Source organism: Monodelphis domestica, chromosome 2 (assembly GCF_027887165.1).
Source record: "Monodelphis domestica isolate mMonDom1 chromosome 2, mMonDom1.pri, whole genome shotgun sequence".
Lineage (NCBI taxonomy): Eukaryota > Metazoa > Chordata > Mammalia > Didelphimorphia > Didelphidae > Monodelphis > Monodelphis domestica.
The window spans coordinates 419,807,559-419,827,144 of NC_077228.1; the positions used below are offsets into that span (position 1 = coordinate 419,807,559).

A 19,586-nucleotide genomic window follows, 5' to 3' on the forward strand; every position below is an offset into this window, starting at 1 on the left:
CAGCAAACACCCATGACCTCCCCTGGCCTCAGAAAACAGAACTTATCTAGAAAAGCTACGCTAAAATATTTTGTTTTTAAAAGTAAAGATTCTTAAATAATGAAATGTGGGTTGATGTAGGATATTTCAGAGGAAACCTGACTTTTACAAGAGAAAAATGGAAATTTCTCAAGGCAGATTACAATGGGGGAAAATGTCTTCAACACCTTAAAACTTCACTATCGCCTTTCCAATAGACAAATGTAGTAAAGAAGTAAGAGAAAGTATAACTTACTGCCATGATTCACTGACTTTAGGAATCAATCAAGTAATATATGAAATACATTTAATACACGAGACAAGAGAGTACATATTGTGAAGAAAATAATGTATGGTCTCAGACCTAAAGATGCTTACAATCCATCTTGGGAGATAAGTCATAAGCATAAAGAAAGTTAAATCAAAAGATCAATAATGTAGTGAGCAGATCTTACAAAACAGTGCATAACATTGCCAGATTAATGGCATATACAGTGAAATTTAGAGGATGATGTGTCAGGATGTCTTCTTGTCCAAATTAGTTGTGACATCCTAAAAACAATTAATTTTTTCCCTACTCTCATTTTTCCTTAAAATTGCTCATCTGGAATTTATTTTAAGAATTTTATGTTCTCTTGAAATGATTAAAGACACCTTGGTATTTTACAAAAGTAGGCTTGATACTCATCATAAATGAGGGAATTATACTTGAAAATGTGTACAATTAGACCGCTTTTTTAAAAGCAAAAGTCAGAATTAGAAAAAAAGAATTGAAGAAGAATAATGGAAAAATATGGCATGCAACTGAAATCACTCAATCCTTAACTATTTAAATGAGTAATTAAAAATTAAATATAGAGACTGGCCAGTAGAGATAACATTGACATCTATTAATTTTATACAGAGGTTTAATTGGTGTATTTGACACAAGAAGACGACCAAGAGAGCCAATAAAGTGCTCTTGTTCCTAAGTGTATTACTTAATTATGAAGTGGAGAGAGATGGTAGTCAAGGCCAATGACAATTTAAAATATACACATATTTGTAAAATATTATGAAGGATTATGGGTGGTTCTCAGCAGTATTATATCAGAAACAAGAAACATACTGAATTAAACCATTTTTTAAAAATTGACAAAAGAGCCAATTAAGCAGAGTCATCCCAAAGTCATTTAAGGATAAAAATGGAATTATATGAAATAGAATAAAAAGGGAGATGTGCAAAAAATTTTATCAATAAGTTTTTTTCTCATCAATGACAATGGATCCACAACATTTAGACTCAAAAATTAAAGTCTAAGATCTTATAGAGAAGGCAGAAATGGCACAAAATAGAATAAATATGGAATAAGTAGATAGATGGGATCAGTTGTATGTTTTGGAATATATATGACTATGAGGGCATTACAAGTCTAATTCAAAAAGGTATCTGAAGATGATACCAAAAGCATGGAGGAAATTTTCAGATTTTATTAACAGGTAAAAACACAACCAAGTGAAAATGAGCTACCATTAACTATATAAAATCTTTACGAGATTTAGCTACACATGAATTGTATGCATCTGGGTTAAGTGTATTTGTAGGGAATAAGCAGGCCTAGGAAAGTGACACATTATGGACCACATCTTTATATTTCCCTTTTGACTGAATAACATAGCCAGTACAAGAACTATTGTGTTCATTATTTGAGGAAGTTTTTGATTAATTATAGCTCTCTTCTAATATGATGCCCCTCACCAAACATTAAAATCATTCCATATATGATGGAAATAATGCTTCTTGATAATTTCCTGTTCATAAATATCAGATTAGGAATAAAATAGGAATGTATATGCTGGTCAAGAATGTTTAATCTTGTGGCAGAGGAGATCCATCAGAGTCCTAATTGAGGAGTGCATATTTCTGAATGGTGCAGCCTTTCAGAGTTCCCTTTGATACAGTGAGGTTTTCAACTCGACCTGGAACATTACAGAAGAATAAGAGTTTGGCTTAACCATCTGCAACAAGATTAAGTTGATGAAGTTGATGATATTGTCCAGATGATGACATACATTTGGTTGGTCAGTCTATATAGCTTCCCCAAATATGTGTAGGTGGAATAGAAGGGACCAATGGATGAAGATCAGACTGGAGGAAACTGCAAAACTCCTTTATTGATCCCACATTTCTCTTAGATATAAAGTTAACTCTTTTCAATACTAGCTTTCTACAATGGTAGCTATATGGCTGCAAGACGTGGAAGCAACCATTCCTTGAAGAATCAAAAATAAATTCCATGAAAAGGACAGGAAAGAGGCTCTTATTGGGTAATAACAGGCTTTAACAACAACCAATGAGGAGCTTCAGAGAAGAATGCGACTGAAAAATGCCATCAGAGAAATTTAGAATAGGAAGAAAGACAAGTACAAAGGATGGCAAATGGGCAGTCCAAGAGCTCCATTGGTGTCCTTATGGCATTAAGAGAAAGTGAAGAAGGAGGGCCTATGGTGGATTCCCGGTCTTCACCCAACCAGAACTATGGAAGAACTCGGGAAAATGCTGCAAGCAGCAAAGTCATGATATTTTAATCTTCTACCCCCTCCTTTTATAGATGAGGAAAATAAGGATCAAATAAATTAAATTACTTGGCCAGGGTCATGTACCTAGTTAAATGACTATTCTGGCATCACTGGATTGTGGAAAGAATACTGGACTTAAAATCAGAAGACCTTAATTCTAGTCCTGCCTCCCCTACTTGGTAACCATGGGAGAAGGGCTTGTCTAGTTATATAGGTAGTCTAGGCTGGATGATAATTAAACCTAGTCCTTCCTGATTCCAAAATCAGTGCTCTATACATTGTGCCATGTTTCCTCTATAGGAAGGGATATCTTTGAAGAGAGATCGTAATGTTTCCAGTGCCAGCTGATTTTTTTTTTTTGAAGCATAAGTTAAATCAATCAGTTCTGTGGTTAAAATTTTACATAGTAGATTAAATATTTATCAAAAGGAACAATATATATTTTAATCAGTCACTGAGCCGCCAAAATTAGTTAGATGTAATCCATTAATAAATACGTCAAGTGGTTGGTCTGAATGTAAAAGTCAAAGACAAAAAAAAAATTACACCATAATCCGTTCCTACCTATAAAAGTTGTTTCTCCAAAAGATAAGCAGTCTCATTTTTTTGGCATAGTAAAGGAAATGATCTAACTGTTCACAACTTTTTATGAGTTTGCATTGTTTATGAGTTCACATTGTCAATAACTGACCAGCCTCGAATGTAGTCATTGAGAGTGAAATTTCATGAAAATTGCCTTACAATATGTTCTCCCTGTGTATTTATGATAATAAGGGAAATAGCAGAGCACCATGAGGAAAGCCAGCAATTTGATCTTATAAACAGGACATTCTTATAATGGAGATCTTAAGTGTAAAAGTTGCTGACTGTTTGCTTATTTTGGAATGCTACAATAAAATAAAAGTGTGTACTTGGACTAGTACGTGTAAGGTATTGTTTTTTTGTTCTCTTTAAAAGGATGTAGAAACTCAGCGAGACAAGTTAGTGAGCTATGTGATGGCGTGCAGTATTGGAAACATTAGTATCCGGGATCTTCAGGAACCTGTCCAGGTTATAATCAAACATACAAGAAATCAGGTAAGAAAATATCTTGAGCAATACTTCTCGAAGTATAGAGAGGATCAGGGTTAGACTATCTCAAATGGTTACTGGAAATCTGTCCAATGACTTGTGGGGTAACCTGTACTTTTCCAGAGTAAAGAAGGGAGCAGCAGGAGGCTGCCAATCCTGGAACTTTGCCTGGTGTCCTTACATCATGGGAAATTGGCAACTTTCATTAAAGGGTTGGAGGTGTATAGCTGACCAAATGATAGAAATGAGGGCCAGCAGGAGAGATTGAAGAGACAATGTTTTAAAGATTGGGCAACTCTCTTTAGAGAATACAGATGTGAAAATTGCCTGTCTAACTATGGGTTTTACTTTATAAAAATTTTCATTAAAAATAAAAATACAAGTGAATATAGAAAATGAGAAATATGGTAGAGATGACATTGGAATATTGGCACGTTTATTTAACACTGAGCTCATGCTCCCTGAGCATTTATGGCATGGTGGAAAGGACACTGGACTTAAAATCAGAATTCTAATTCTAGTCTTGCTCCTTACACTAAGTAACCATGGGAGAAGGCTAGTCTAGTTTCCTAGGTAGTCTAGCCTAACTGTTTTCTTCTTTCTTTTCCTTCCTTCCTTCCCTCCTTTCTTTCTTTTTTCTTTGATTTTCTTTCTCTTTTCTTTCTTCTCTTTCTTTCTCTTTTCTTTATACTTTTTCTTCTTCTTTCTTTCTCTTTCTCTTTCTTCCTTCCTTCCTTTCTTTCTTTCTTTCTTTCTTTCTTTCTTTCTTTCTTTCTTTCTTTCTTTCTTTCTTTCTTTCTTTCTTTCTTTCTTTCTTTCTTTCTTTCTTTCTTTCTTTCTTTCTTTCTTTCTTCTTTCTTCCTTTCTTCCTTTCTTCCTTCCTGCCTTCCTGCCTTCCTGCCTTTCTTTCTTTCTTTCTTTCTTTCTTTCTTTCTTTCTTTCTTTCTTTCTTTCTTTCTTCCTTCCTTCCTTCTTCTTTCTTTCTTTCTTTCTTTTCTTTCTTTCTTTCTTTCTTTCTTTCTTTCTTCTTTCTTTCTTTCTTTCTTTCTTTCTTTCTTTCTTTCTTTCTTCTTTCTTTCTTCCTTTCTTCCTTCCTGCCTTCCTGCCTTCCTGCCTTCTTTCTTTCTTTCTTTCTTTCTTTCTTTCTTTCTTTCTTTCTTTCTTTCTTTCTTTCTTTCTTTCTTTCTTTCTTTCTTTCTTTCTTTCTTTCTTTCTTTCTTTCTTTCTTTCTCTCTTTCCTTCATTTCCTTCTTTCTTTCTCTTTCTTTATTTTTTCTCTCTGTCTCTTTCTTCTTTCTTTCTTTCTTTCTTTCTTTCTTCTTTCTTTCTTTCTTTCTTTCTTTCTTTCTTCTTCTTTCTTTCTTCCTTTCTTCCTTTCTTCCTTTTTCCTTTCTTTCTTTCTTTCTTTCTTTCTTTCTTTCTTTCTTTCTTTCTTTCTTTCTTTCTTTCTTCTTTCTTTCTTTCTTTCTTTCTTTCTTTCTTTCTTTCTTTCTTCTTTCTTCCTTTCTTCCTTTCTTCCTTTCTTCCTTTCTTCCTTTCTTCCTTTCTTCCTTTCTTTCTTTCTTTCTTTCTTTCTTTCTTTCTTTCTTTCTTCTTTCTTTCTTTCTTTCTTTCTTTCTTTCTTTCTTTCTTTCTTTCTTTCTTTCTTTCTTTCTTTCTTTCTTTCTTTTCTTTCTTTCTTTCTTTCTTTCTTTCTTCTTCCTTTCTTCTTTCTTCTTTCTTTCCTTCCTTTCTTCCTTTCTTTCTTTCTTTCTTTCTTCCTTTCTTTTTGCCTTTCTTTCTTTCTTTCTTTCTTTCTTTCTTTCTTTCTTTCTTTCTTTCTTTCTTTCTTCTTCTTTCTTTCTTTCTTTCTTTCTTTCTTTCTTTCTTTCTTCTTTCTTTCTTTCTTTCTTTCTTTCTTTCTTTCTTCCTTTCTTCCTTTCTTTCTTTCTTTCTTTCTTTCTCTCTTTCCTTCATTTCTTCTTTCTTTCTCTTTCTTTATTTTTTCTCTCTGTCTCTTTCTTTCTTTCTTTCTTTCTTTCTTTCTTTCTTTCTTTCTTTCTTCTTTCTTTCTTTCTTTCTTTCTTTCTTTTTTTCTTTCTTCTTCTATTCCTCTTTCTCTTTCATTCTTCTCCATCTTCTTCTTTTTCTTCTTATCCTCCTCCTCCTGCTCCTTCTCTTTTTCTCCTCAGTTTCCTCTTCCTTCTTCTCTACCCTCCCCCTATAGTCATTAGTATAATATTAACTCTAACATTTACTCAGCCATACAGGCTGAAAAAGGACAGAACAACTGAGCTAGTTTTAAGTAAGTATTTTTTTGCAATTAATTATTTATTTTATTTACTATTATGGATCCAATCTAATACAGTCTTACAAGTATCTATTATAATCAAGTCTCTATGACAGAGTTAGGGGATATAAGACATAAAAAGAAGAGTATTCTCAAGAAGTTTGCATTCTACTAGGGGATATTAGAGACAGGTAAACTAGGTCCAAATCTTAATAATTTATAATCTGGTACCTTTCCTTATTTCAAGCATTCTTAACCTAGAATCCATGAATTCTCAACGTTTTTGTGGATACATTTTCAAGATGTCTATGACTTGGATGGAGAAAAATGCACATTTATTTTTACCAACTGATTTTAAGATTTCCTTCAATTAAGAATTTAAAATAATGCATACATTGGTCTTAGAAGGGGGTCTATTGGCTTCAGCAGACTATCAAAGAAGTTCATGGCATGAAAAGTGTTGGGACCCCTCTCTTTTTTTGACCTTGTCATTTGTAAAAGAGACATGGACATGTTATTGGGGAAAATAAAATATATTCTAACAACTGTGTGAAGTATCAGTCAGTTAGTCATTAGGCATTATAATAAGCACCTGCTATGTATGTGCCAGGCCCTGTGCCAAGCTAGTTCTGGGAGACAAAGAAAGACAAAAACAATACCTCTTCTCAAGAAGCTCATCATCTAATGAATCAGTAATATTAGTAATTATAGCAGACTGAAAATTTTGTAACAAGAATAATAGTAACAGGTTATATTTATATACTCCTTTACAATTATTACACTCTTTTCATCATCTAATTGGGTTTCCACTATATCCTTGGGGAATAGAAAGGGCAAGTACTATTGCTCTAATTATCATCATCATCATCATCATTACTTTATTTCTTTTCACAAGTAAGATTTGGATTATATTTGTAATTATAATTTGTCATATATCCAATTGTAATACTGATTCTCAGACAAGTTAAATAAACTACCAATTATCCCAAGTTACTTAAATGTTAAGTGGCAGAGTCAGAATTCAAGTCCAGGTCTCCTGACACCACTAAGTTCACAGTTTCTTTTTTTTTTCCTTACTGTTCCATCATAGTATGTCAGGGTAGTTAGATGAGGCAGCAGATAGAATGCTGGACCTAGAGTCAGGAAGACTCATTTTCCTGAATTTAAATCTCACCTGAGACACTTACTAGCAATGTGACCCTGAGCAAGTCATTTAACCCTTTCCCCTTAGTTTCCTTATCTATAAAATGATCTGGAGAAAGAAATGGCAAACCACTCTAGTTATCTTTACAAAGAAAGCTTGAATTGGGTCACAAAGCATCAGAAAAACAATTGATAGTTTAAAAAACAAATATTATATCAGTTTTTCTTTTGATTCATTAAAAGTTATAAGTTCCTGCTTTGAATTAAGTCATGTCTTCCTCTTTAGAGTCCAGGTTAATTTAAAAGCAAGAGTTCAGGTTAGAGACCACTTTCTCTTGGGTTTTCTGCCCTTGCTAAATTGCACTGGCATGGTTGATGTTTATTTTTGTTTTCTCTAAAAACCTTGAAACACAATAACTTCTGAATAATTTCATTTCAACACCTTATTACATGTTTTGTGCTTATGTTCATTTAGGTGCTACATCCTATCTGTGTCTTCTGGGACTTGAATAAGAACAGTAAGTTTAAAAATAAATGTTCCTTTTTTTTCCAGTATGCACTTTTGATTTCATTATTCCAGAGATATCTGAGTGATGAAATTCTCTCTTCCAATCGATATTGGCAACTGCTCTGCAATTCTTTTTCTTAGAAAGTTACTCACTTGTACAAAGACAACTGTATCAGAATTAAGACTTACACCTAGATCATCTGGGCTCTCTATGAACTTTGCCATATTGCCTTTTAAATTGGTGGTCATTTTTCTTACTCATCAAACCTGAGTGACTGTGACTGCATTATTGAAAAACCATTTTAGGTGGATAGAAAAGTTAATTCTATCTTATTACCTTAAGGCTAAACAAAAAGCAAAGTATATACACACACATACAAACTAGTCTCCTAGTAGTATTTAACTTTTACTAATAAAATCTAAGGTTCAAAATAAATTTCTTATGTACTCTTCCTTCATAGACACTGCAGGGATTGTGCACAATACTCCAGGAGTTATTGGACATGGGTATAGTACAATGAGAGTATTACCTCTCTTTCTTTATACATTTTTACTTCTAATAATGAAGATTAAAATTGCACAATCATTCTCTAGTTATCATAACACAATATTAACTTATATTGAACTCAAAGTCAACTAAAAATTCAAGTATTTTTCTCATAAACTACAAAACCACAGATCTCCTTATTTTGTCCTTGCACAATCAATTTTTAACCTCCATGTTAGAATTTTACATGTTTTGTATTTATATTTTATCTTCATAATTTCTAACTTTCTTCTGGTCTGTTGAGATCTTTTAGAATTCCCACTATATCATTGAATAAGTTATCTGATCTTTAATGATTATGCCTTCTATATCTTTATGAAAGTAATCGATCAAGATGGACAGAACAATGGCTTTCCATGAGATGCTTCTCTGCAAGTGATGGCAATCAATTAATCGCCATTTCTTAGGGCCAGTTATTCAATAAGTAACAAATTTATTAATCAATCCTATCATCCAACATTCATTACTCCATCTTTGACACAAGAATAATTTGTTGAATCCCTTGTAAAATTTTAATATTCTTTATTTAAAAGCATAAAGAGCACTGGACATGGAATCAGGAGCCTTGAATTTAGAAAGATGGAGGAAGAAGTGGAAGAGTAAAATAGTGATAGTGATGATGATACCTTATATTTATATATCACTTTAAGGTTTGCAAAGAACTTTAAAAATATCTCATTTAATAGTCAGAGCAACCCTAGGAGGTAGGTGATATTATCCCCATTTTACAGATAAAGGTACTGCCCCGAGATCCTTTGCACTGTCTTTGAACTAAAACATACAGTAATTATACCAAATCTATCCTTTACTACTCCCCTAGAATCCTGTCACCCCTTTTACCTACTTGAGAGATTCTGAGATTTGAATTATGATGCTTTATTAGGAAATGCCAGTTTTGATTAATAGTTTTTCCTTTTACTTCCTTAATTTAGGTGTTTTTTGGTCTAATTCTAGTCCAATACAGTTCTGCCTTATATCTGAGGCAAATAGAAGTTAAGTGAGTTGTCCAGAATCATGTGCTAAGTGCCTGACCCCAGGTCTTCCTGAACTTCTGGAACTCAGATCTTTCTGATTCCAGGCTCAATAATCTATCCATTCTGCCACTTAGTAGGGGCAAGTTCAAGTCCCAAATCAGACACTAGACATTTTTGCTTCTCTGAGCCTCAGTTTTCTTATCTGAAAAATAGGGATAATAATATCTATGCTATCTACCTCTCCTTCAAGCATTATTAAATGGCAGCTTTTATTACTTCTAGTTGCTCCTCAGACTCTTCATCAGATACAAGGCACAATCAGAAAACACAGATATTCTTGAGTAAACTTTGAAAAACTTGTCCTTTATTACTTGTGGCTTTTTACCTAGCCTTTTTGTGTGGCTAATTGAGCTCCTAGTAAAGAGAAGAAATAAAATCATCACATATCCATGGTGATATAGCTAAACAAGCCACTACCTTCCCTCTTCCTTTAAAAGTCAGATCATTATGGCTGCCCATTACTCTTCTAGTCTTTCTTTGATTGGCCATTACATGTAGGTGGTTAAGATTTCTTCCTTACTACTCAAACAGTAAACATAAAACAGAGGTTCTTAACATTGTATGTATGTGTAGGTGAATGTCATGAACCTCTTTGGCAATCTGTTGAAACCTATGGATCCTTCTCAGAATAGTATTTTTTAAAAAACCCAACCAAACAAAACTCTTACCTTCTTTAGAGGACAGAAAAGAATAGGATGCCCTTCAGGGAATTGCATTCATAGTATCTTGTATTTTAAGCTGTTATAGGAAATTTTAAAAGTCCTTTCCAATCCACATCTAGAGAAAGAACTGTGGGAGTATAAACAGAGAAGAAAAACAACAACTTAAACAAATGGTTCGATGGGGATATGACTAGGGTTGCAGAATCTAAATGATCACCCGAGTGCAAATATCAATAATACAGAAATAGGTCTTGATCAATGATACATGTAAAACCCAGTGGAATAGCTCATTGGCTATGGAAGGCAGGGTGGGAGGAGGGGAGGGAAAGAACATGAATCATGTAACCATGGAAAATATTCTAAATTAATTAATTAAACTTAATTTAAAAAGAAGTCCTTTCCAATTTTAAAAATTTTGTTTTGTTTAAGATATCTTCTACAAAATAATTAATAAGGGAAAATGTTTTACATGATTGCATATGTAAAATCTTTGTCGGATTAATTACTATTTTTAGGCAGTGAGGGATGGGAGGAAAAGAGACTGGGAAGGAGGGAGAGAAATTAGAACATTAAACTTAAGAAAAAACATGTTTTTACATGCATTTGGGAAAAAATAAAATATTATTTTTAAGAAGTTGGAAGGCGCTTCTGAAATCTCCTAATCCAATCCTTCTCTACCCTCCACATGAGAAAAGAGGTTTCTGAAACCCCAAGAGGAAAAGTTGAGTTATTGAAGTTCACACAATCATGATCCAGTATTTGAACTCACATTGTCTGATTCCACATCCAAAGCTCTTCCCATTATATCATACTGTTTGCTAATATTGTAATAATCTGCATTGCTTTACTCCTACAGAAGGTTTTGGTGGCTGGAACACATCTGGCTGTGTTGCACAGCAAGAATCAAATGAAAGTGAGACAGTGTGCTTGTGCAACCACCTCACCCACTTTGGGGTTCTGATGGTGAGTGCAGAATCCCTTCCTTGTTTTTTTGTTAAATAATTTTTCTCTTTGGGGCACAAGCTTTTCAAACCTCATGTTATAGAATTCTTTCTTATCCTGGTCATCATTCTCCCATACTCAGAATATTGTTTCTAAATGAAGAATACTATGAAGCATGTGAATAATTATTCAGAGTAACTACTACAAGGACAAGCCACCTGTTTTATTTTTTGAGACAATAAAAATGAAATACTATGAAAAATCTTAGAAACAAAGAAAGAAGTATAATGAAGTTCCTGAATCTTGAGAAAGGGACTTAAAAGTATTAGAGTAATGAAGGTGGGGGAGAGGAAATGGAAAGAATAAACTCATGATAAAAGCAAAGATCAATGTTTTTCCAATGGAAAGCAAAAACAGAGTAGAAAAGAACTCTTAAATTACATCATAATAGTTGTGTTTAAGGGTTCTTCTCTCTTTTTCTTAAGTTTTCCCTTTGATCTTAGAATCAATACTTGGGATTGGTATCAAGGCAGAGGAATGATAAGAGCTAGGCAATTGGGGTTGAGTGACTTGCCTGGCATCACACATGTAGGAAGTATCTGAGACCATATTGGAAACCAGGGCTTAGTCCTGGCTTGTTATACACTGAGCCTCCTAGCCATCACTAAGCCATTCTTTTCAATATTAAAACAAGGTTTAGGACTCTGGAGCTTCATAGTAGTACCCCAGTAGTACAGATAATGAAAAAACAAAATATGGTATAAATGAAAGGTTATTCCGAAGAGAAGACAATCACAGCAAGAGAGATATGAAAAGGCTTCTTTCAGTAAGTGAAATCTGGGCTGAATCTTCAAGGAAGCCAGGAAAGCTAAGAGGGAAGGGTATGGAGGAAAAGCATCCTAGGCATGGGGGATAGCCAGCTCACAATCACAGGGTTATTGAGTTTGCTCTGTGATGAGCAGAAGTTAGACCAGCATTGTTGGATCATAGAGTATTACATTTAAGTGGCAGAATAGGGCTCAATTCTGCAGAATGCAAAATGCCAAACAGAATTTTATATTCAATTCTAGCAGTAATAGGGAACAAAATAATTTATTAAATAAGAGAATGATATGGTCAAACTGGACATACCTTTGGTTCAGGAAGTGGAGGATGGTTTAGAGTGAGGAGATGCTGCAGGAAGACCAATTAGAAAGTCACATCACACTGCTTCCTTAGGTACTACAAATGCTTATGAAATTTGATCTAGATCTGATGTTTGATTAAGGTGGTGATGCTGATTGTTCACAAGGATATGGAAAACAGAAAATGATTGTTGAAAATTGTCTCAACATGTAATCTGGAAAAAAATGGGCAAGGAAAAAAATATTGATGTGTGAGCTCTATCTTATTACCTGGATTCACACATACCTTTCTTCTTGCCAGGTCTAAAGGGATAACAAGAGGAAAGGCTAAAGAGTACCTTATACGACCTGGAAGCCTGTTATTGATTTGGTCTGTGATCCATCACCCACTTAGCCTGACCAAATTTCATGGGCTCTTGATAATTTTCCTGACACCTTTAGGTTTTAAGTGTCTCAAGGGAAGAAAACAAGACATAAATGAAAAATTGTAAAATACAGAAAAGAACATTTTTCTTCTCCTCTGAATATAAATGGCTTCTATTCTTTACTTCCAAAAAATATAAGTTGACCTATAAAATGACAACTTTTTTTTCCCTTTTGAAAATGAGCCAGCCTGTCCTGAATAGTGGAAAATCCTTCTATTTCACTGGATTTCCTATGCCCTATAAAATAGATTCATTCCTTTACTTCCATCTAGACATATTTTGGTTTATAGTCATTCTTCCAGGAAAGTTATATTCTTCAGCATAGTTAATGCAAAAACATATGTTTTGGCTTAACTGGTTTAAATTTTCAAGTTTGAAAAAACCTTATAAATATGGGAAATACTAGATGAGATGTCAGGAACATAAAAAATCTCTATTTATAGGGGATTTGTGCCCTCCACTGAAGCAATACATCTTCTCCTCATCCAGTGGATTATTTTTTATTTCAATTTTATTTTTTCAATTATTTAAATATTAATTTTCTCCTCCCCCCTTGTTGAAAAAATGAAAAGAAAAAAGAAAACCCTCATAAAATATGAATAGTTAAGGAAAACAAATTCACACATCAGCTATATAAAATCTATCTCCCATTTTCAAAGTACATAAAGGACTGATTCAGATTTCTAAAAATCCAACATCTTAAGTGAAATATGCTTATGTTTATATTTTCCAATTAATTATCTTCTCTTTAATATTTCTTTATTCAGTCTTTTCCCTCTTTTTATAACCAATTTTTTCATTTAATAAGAATTTACCTTTATCCTTCCTTCATTTGCTCTTTCCATTGAAAAAGAAAGGAAAACAAAACCCTTGCAAAAATATATATAATCAAACAAAACATATTCTTATATTGACCATGTCCAAATATATATATATATATGTATATATATATATATACATATATGTGTGTGTGTGTGTGTGTGTCTCAATCTGTACCCTGAGTCCATTGCTTCTCTGATGAATTAGGAAGCATGTTTTAGCTTGGTTTTCTGGAATTATGATTGGTTATTGGCTTGATCAGAGATTCCTATGCCCTCTTATAGAAAAAACAGGATAAGAGATCAATGGATACAGTACAAGTACCCTAAATACAATGCAATCTGCTTCAGCTCTCCTCTTCTCTTTCCCTTATCTAAAAATCATTCATAAGTTCTTATCATTTCCTTCCTTTTAAACTCCTCTTCACTCTCTGACCTTCTTAGTTTGTTTAACTAGGACTAATCCTTCTCCTGATATTCCCTCCTTCTTATTTGTCCATCCTTTTCTCCTCCTATTTATTAACATGTATATTTTTGTACTCAACTATTTGTATATTTTTCCTCCTTTAACAGATTTAGATGAAAATGACTTTTCAGTGCCACTCATTCCCACCACCTCTAACTCTTTATCCAGATAATCTTCTACTTGAACACTTTAACTCATCTTTTTTCTCTTTTCCTTCTCTTTAGATAATTCCTTTTCCCTCCCTTTTCCTTTCTTCTTTCAAGATCATCAAAACCTTTTTAAAAACTACTCTTAAGCCCTCTGTCTTATTAATCTTTGGCTCTGATCCTTATTGATAATAGGATTCTCAGGGAGAGAGGGAGATATATCAGCATAAAAGTTAACAATAATATCTACCATTTATATAGTACATACTGAATGCCAGGCATTGTGCTAAGTGCTTTACAATTATTAGTTTGTTTCATCTTCGTAACAGTCCTGGGAGGTAGGTGTTGTTATTATTCCCATTTTCATTTGAGGAAACTGAGGCAGACAGAGGTTAAGTGAATTGCCTTGGGTTATACAACTAATAATTGTCAGAAGCCAGATTTAGACATATATTTACCTAAACCCAGGCTTGGTACTCTATTCACTGCATAGTTAATTGTTGTTTAATCCCTTTTGATTGCTTCCTCATATTTACCTTTTTATCTTTCTCTTTATATTTCAGAGTTTTAAAAAGTTGTTAGTCTTCTCATCAGAAATGCTTGGAGGGCTTTAATTTCATAATGTGTCCCTTTGGTCCACTATAAGATTATGTTCAGTTTTTCTAGTTAAAATATTCTTAGTTGTGAACCTATATCATTTGCCTTTTGGATATTATATTTCAAGCTCTGTGCTTCTTTGTAGTGGTGGTTACTAAATATTATGTGATCCTAATTGTGCCTCCTCAGTACTTGAATTTATTCTGGATGCTTACAGTTTTTTCTTGACCAGGAACTTCTGGTTTGGAGCTCTACTGTTCCTTGGAGCTTTTATTTGGGGATTTCTTTCAAAAGATACAGGGGAAGTTCTTTCTATTGTGACTTCACATTCTGGTTCTAAGAGATCTGGGTAATTTTCTTTTATGATATTTTGAAATGTTATGTTTAGGTTTTTTATTTTGTTTTTTAGTCAGAGCTTTTGGGTAGTTGATTGACCTTAAATTGTATCTCCTTGATCTGTTTTTAACATTAATTATCCTATTTTAATTTTTGCTTTGAAATAACATATTTTTTATTTTTCAAACTGGTAACTTTGATTTAATGTTTCTCATATAATAGACTCATTAGCTTCTAATGTGGCACATTCTAATTTTCAGGGAATTTGTTGCTTGGATAAATAAGATTTTTGTTCCAATATACTATTTCCCTTTCCAATTTTTCTTTAGTTCTCATGTATTTGTATTTTTTCTCTTGCACTCATTTCATTTGTTAAAATATATTTAATGCTTTAAAAATGCTTCTTGCTTCTTCTCTCTAAAGAATTCTAGTTGAATTTGTGCCCAGGTTGTGGTTTACTTTGAAGCTTTGCTTATAGATGTTTTGTAGTTACTCTTATCTCTTTTTCTGCCTTTAGTGTCCCATCGCCACTAAATCTTTTTAAAGACAGAATTTTTGTTTGCTTGCCTGCTCATTCTTCTGTTCTAATTTCTGACCTTGGATTTGATGTCAGGATTGGGTTCTGTATACTTCTGGAGGGAATATCTGGGCTTATTCTATGTCCTGTAGATTCTTCCTGCTGCTTTCCTAGATATTGGGTAATGTGTGATTTCAGGATCTTTGGGACAGCTTAGTCTGGGGACCTGCAATCTTTGATACTTCCAAAATGATCACATCCAGAGCAAAGTCTGATTGCTGTCCTCCTGATAAGAGCGCTCTAAGTTCTTAGCCCATCTGAGTTTGGATCTAAGCAATACACCTGTGGGTTCATCTGTTGGAGTTTCAGTAAACTACTGCTGAACTCAGCTACTGCCAGTCATCTGAGAATTTCAGTTGATTCAGAGTAAGAGTACTATTGACTTTCCCTTGATCTGGGATTCTTACCCTAATTATTACTGTGCAGGTTTCAAACTGGTCTGGAACTGAGACTGAGCTCTATGCCTAGGATCTGAACCACCTAGCTCCTGCTTGTTGTTGAAGTCACTCCTTGCTAGATATTCAGCCTAGGACCTGGAACCATTCCTCACCCCTGAATGACATCTCTAGCTAGAGATTCTTTCCTCAGCCCACATGGGATCTATGATTCAACACTGAGTAGTAATCAACAGAGTTGTCAATTGCTACCTATTCCTGTTTCCTACATAAGTCAGGGTAAGATGGCTTTGTAAGATCTCAGACCTCTTCTTACCACAGTGTAGAACTGCAGACAGGCTTTTGATCTCAGGGCAATCCTTTGCCTTCTTGTTGGAAGGTTCTGCAAAGCACACCTCTGGTTTGACCCAATCTCTACCATCCAATGCCTCTCTGTTTCCTTACACCACCAGGAGTGGAAAAATGACATGATTTTTTTTACTTGAATTTCTCAATCAAGAATTGATCTAGTGCTTTTCCTAAACCTGTGTGAAGGAGTTCTGGGATAGAACTAGACTACCACTTCATTCTACTCTGCCATCTTGGCCAGTCTCCAAAGCAAAGAATTTTTTAAATTTGGGGCCATGATAACCTTGGATGACTGACTTATTCACATATTGTTTTCATTTCATTATGAATTTACTGTTAGTTGTGTTTTGCTTGCTACCATTATATAAAATAATAGTTTTCTGTATCTATAAAAATAATTTTTTAGTCATTTCCTTCCCTCTTCCCATTATGACTGCTTTTGTGGAACTATGGAGGGCGAGAAGAAAAACTTTCCAAAATTTGTCCCATTTTATGGTATGCCCAAGAAACATTCAGTTCATCTTTAGCCTTTCCAGACCACTAGAGTTTTATTTAGAGTCTTTCCTAAGTTCCTTTTAAGAATCCCACATAAGATGCTTTCAGGACCTCCATATGGGGTCTCTTTATACATTTTAACATTTGAGGATCTACTTGAAATTTATAGCACAGTCACATGGGATACCTTTATTCCCAGTACTTAAAAATTTTTGTTTCCTTGGCTATGTTGTTTTATAGAAGAGGCTGGTTTTCATATTATGGTCAATAGCAAAGCACAACTCCCACTGGCATTGTCAGACTCAACTGGCTGGGGCTTGCAAAAGAGATGAGATGAGGGGCTTGATCTACATGATCTCTAAGGTCTCTTTCAGCTCTAATGAGCTATGACTATAACTGGAGGAAAGAAAATAAGGTGATAAATATATTTGACAAATACCATCTGTCTAATTTATCCTAAATTGGGACATAATATCCAACAACCATTATCGGGCTAGTGTAATTTTTTTCCCAGAAAGGGAAAAAAGTAAATCAAACTACCCTGTTCCTTCAGTTTTTTCTTCCTTTTTTAAATCTTTACTTTCTATCTTAGTAACAACTCTAAGACAGAAAAACAAGGACTAAGGAAATGGGATGAAATGCACAGTCACACAGCTAGGGAGTATCTGAGGCCAGATTTGAACCCATATTCTTCTGACCCCAAACCTGGTATTAACCACCTCACTATCTTTATATTCCTTCATTTTTGCATTTTATAAATCACATAACTCGGGAATAATTTTGGAGGTGATCTTTTCCTCCATTACTTGGTCTATATGTTATTTTCAAGTGTCAGTTGTCTTATGTAATGAAAATAAAGGCTTAAAAAGAAGAGAAATGATGAAAAATTACTCATGGTCAGTTTTCCAACTATGGTATGTTTTAGTTCCATACTATGAAGCCAATACCATATTGCTGGAGCTATACCATTTTCACTCATGAAAAAACTAATATTTGAGGAATATATCACCATAATAGGAATATAACACCAGTATAATATGTATTAAATATTCAAGTGATTACATAGAGTCAATCTAAACTTTTCAGTAAGGAAAAATAGCAGCCATGGCAAAAGAAAAGATTCATGTAACGCATTTTCATGTTTTATGTAGGACCTTCAAAGAACTGCTTCACAGATAGATACACGAAACACGAAAGTCCTGACCTTTATTACCTACATTGGCTGTGGAGTTTCTGCCATATTTTCAGCAGCAACTCTCCTAACATATGTTGCTTTTGAGTAAGTATTTCACCATCTGCCGAATCCAAGTTACTGATTACTCTAACGTAAAAACAAGAAAATTTTCTTTGCTTTAAGGAACATTTAAATCCTGTGTGACTCATGTAAGTCAGAGTAGTTTTAATTTATGGAGTGTCTTGTCATATATAAAATGCAATACCAAAATAGATTCTTCTTATGGGAATCCAATATATGAATGACCTTTAGAGTCTTCTTTCGATTGTCAGGGAAAATGTCTGCATATTATAGAATTAATCCAAACTTCTATCTTCTCTCTCCCACAAACTTCTATAGCGTTTTAGCAGTATATGCTTTATATGATTTTTAATTGAAAGGAGACGTATTGGTAACTTTTCCTCAAAATTCTTTAAAAAGTGGCTTTTAAGTTGAGAATTAATATCAACTATTAGTAGAGAACAATTAGGGGGTGATAAAAGATAGAGATTTTATTTTATTTTTAATATTCCAGTTTTTTTTCATGAAATTTTGATTAGGTGAAATAAACTAATTGTATTTCCTTTCATTAAAATTTTCATTGATAATAAGAGGGGGGAAAATCTCCTACAGAAAGATAGGTATACTCATAAATGTCCCTGATCTTTTCCTTAAAAGATCATTAATCGGAATGCCTGCATTCAAACCCTGAGTCTGCTTACTTGTATGGCCTTGAGTAGATCATTTATCCACTCTTGGTGTTAGGACTATTTGTGGGCTAGCTGAACTCTAATCATCAAGTCTATGATACTATCATTCTTTTATAATGCCTCATTTATTTACATCTGGTTGTACTCCATCAGTCATTTCACAGCCAAACAAAATCCTCATTCCTTCCCCCTGATAACTATGATTCCATTAATATTTGTGGTCATTGCTTAAGCATTTCTATCTATACTTTATTTCCAGAAAGCTACGGAGAGATTATCCCTCCAAAATCTTGATGAATCTTAGTACTGCCCTATTGTTTCTAAATCTAATTTTCCTCCTTGATGGTTGGATCACCTCATTTGACATTGATGGACTCTGTGTAGCTGTTGCAGCCCTTCTACATTTTTTCCTTCTGGCAACCTTCACGTGGATGGGATTGGAGGCTGTTCACATGTACATTGCTTTGGTTAAAGTGTTCAATACTTATATTCGCCGGTATATATTGAAATTCTGCATCATTGGCTGGGGTGAGTGAGCAAAGGTTATGTGCTTTGTCAGATTCATATAGCAGCATCACAGACAATGTCAAAGGAAAGCTTCTTACTATAAATGAGATATATTGAGGTATAAATCTACTCAAGGAGAATATCATCATCCATAGAATAGTTTCTCTGAATGGTATTAAGGGGAAAGGTCCATGAGTCACCATCAAATCTATTTCCTGTGTACCCAAACACCAGCCCATCCCAAGTCTTCTGAAAAAGCATCTGGCACTGAGTTGTATGATCCCATTGTGCTTCAAAGCACATGGGTTAGCCTTAAACTCTAAGCCAAATAAATAGAGTTGGTCATGGTGCTCCACCCTCAAGATTCACTCATCTACCCTGTGTGTGATTGGGCTTTAGAAGTTTGTGGTAGAACAAGTGATCAGAAAGCATGTCCAGACTTCTCAGTATGGCTTCTGAAATGGTTATCCTTACCTTTGCCTGCATGGAGACATCTTTTCCATGTCTACCTAGGGCTGGGATATTTTCTTCACTTATTTCCCTTAGGAGTAGTGAAGAAGGATGTCATTAAAGAGACTATAAGTGCCACAGGTAGATGACCTTCCTTCATAGCCTAGATGGCTAAGATGTAGATATTTTGACAATTCCTTTATAGTACAACGTATCTCCATTAAAC

The 19,586-nt window shown here is 34.1% G+C and overlaps 1 protein-coding gene across 4 annotated transcripts in view; it reads left to right on the plus strand.

Annotated features, from left to right (window-relative positions):
• Window positions 1–19,586, plus strand: part of ADGRG6 (adhesion G protein-coupled receptor G6) — a 197,876-nt gene that overhangs the window by 148,806 nt on the left and 29,484 nt on the right. For all 4 annotated transcript variants that reach the window (XM_007484642.3, XM_016428924.2, XM_007484639.3 and 1 more), the window contains 5 exons: window positions 3,535–3,654; window positions 7,536–7,578; window positions 10,668–10,774; window positions 17,632–17,759; window positions 18,663–18,931. In XM_007484642.3, coding sequence (XP_007484704.2) covers window positions 3,535–3,654; window positions 7,536–7,578; window positions 10,668–10,774; window positions 17,632–17,759; window positions 18,663–18,931 — 667 coding nt within the window. The remainder of the gene's footprint in view (window positions 1–3,534; window positions 3,655–7,535; window positions 7,579–10,667; window positions 10,775–17,631; window positions 17,760–18,662; window positions 18,932–19,586) is intronic.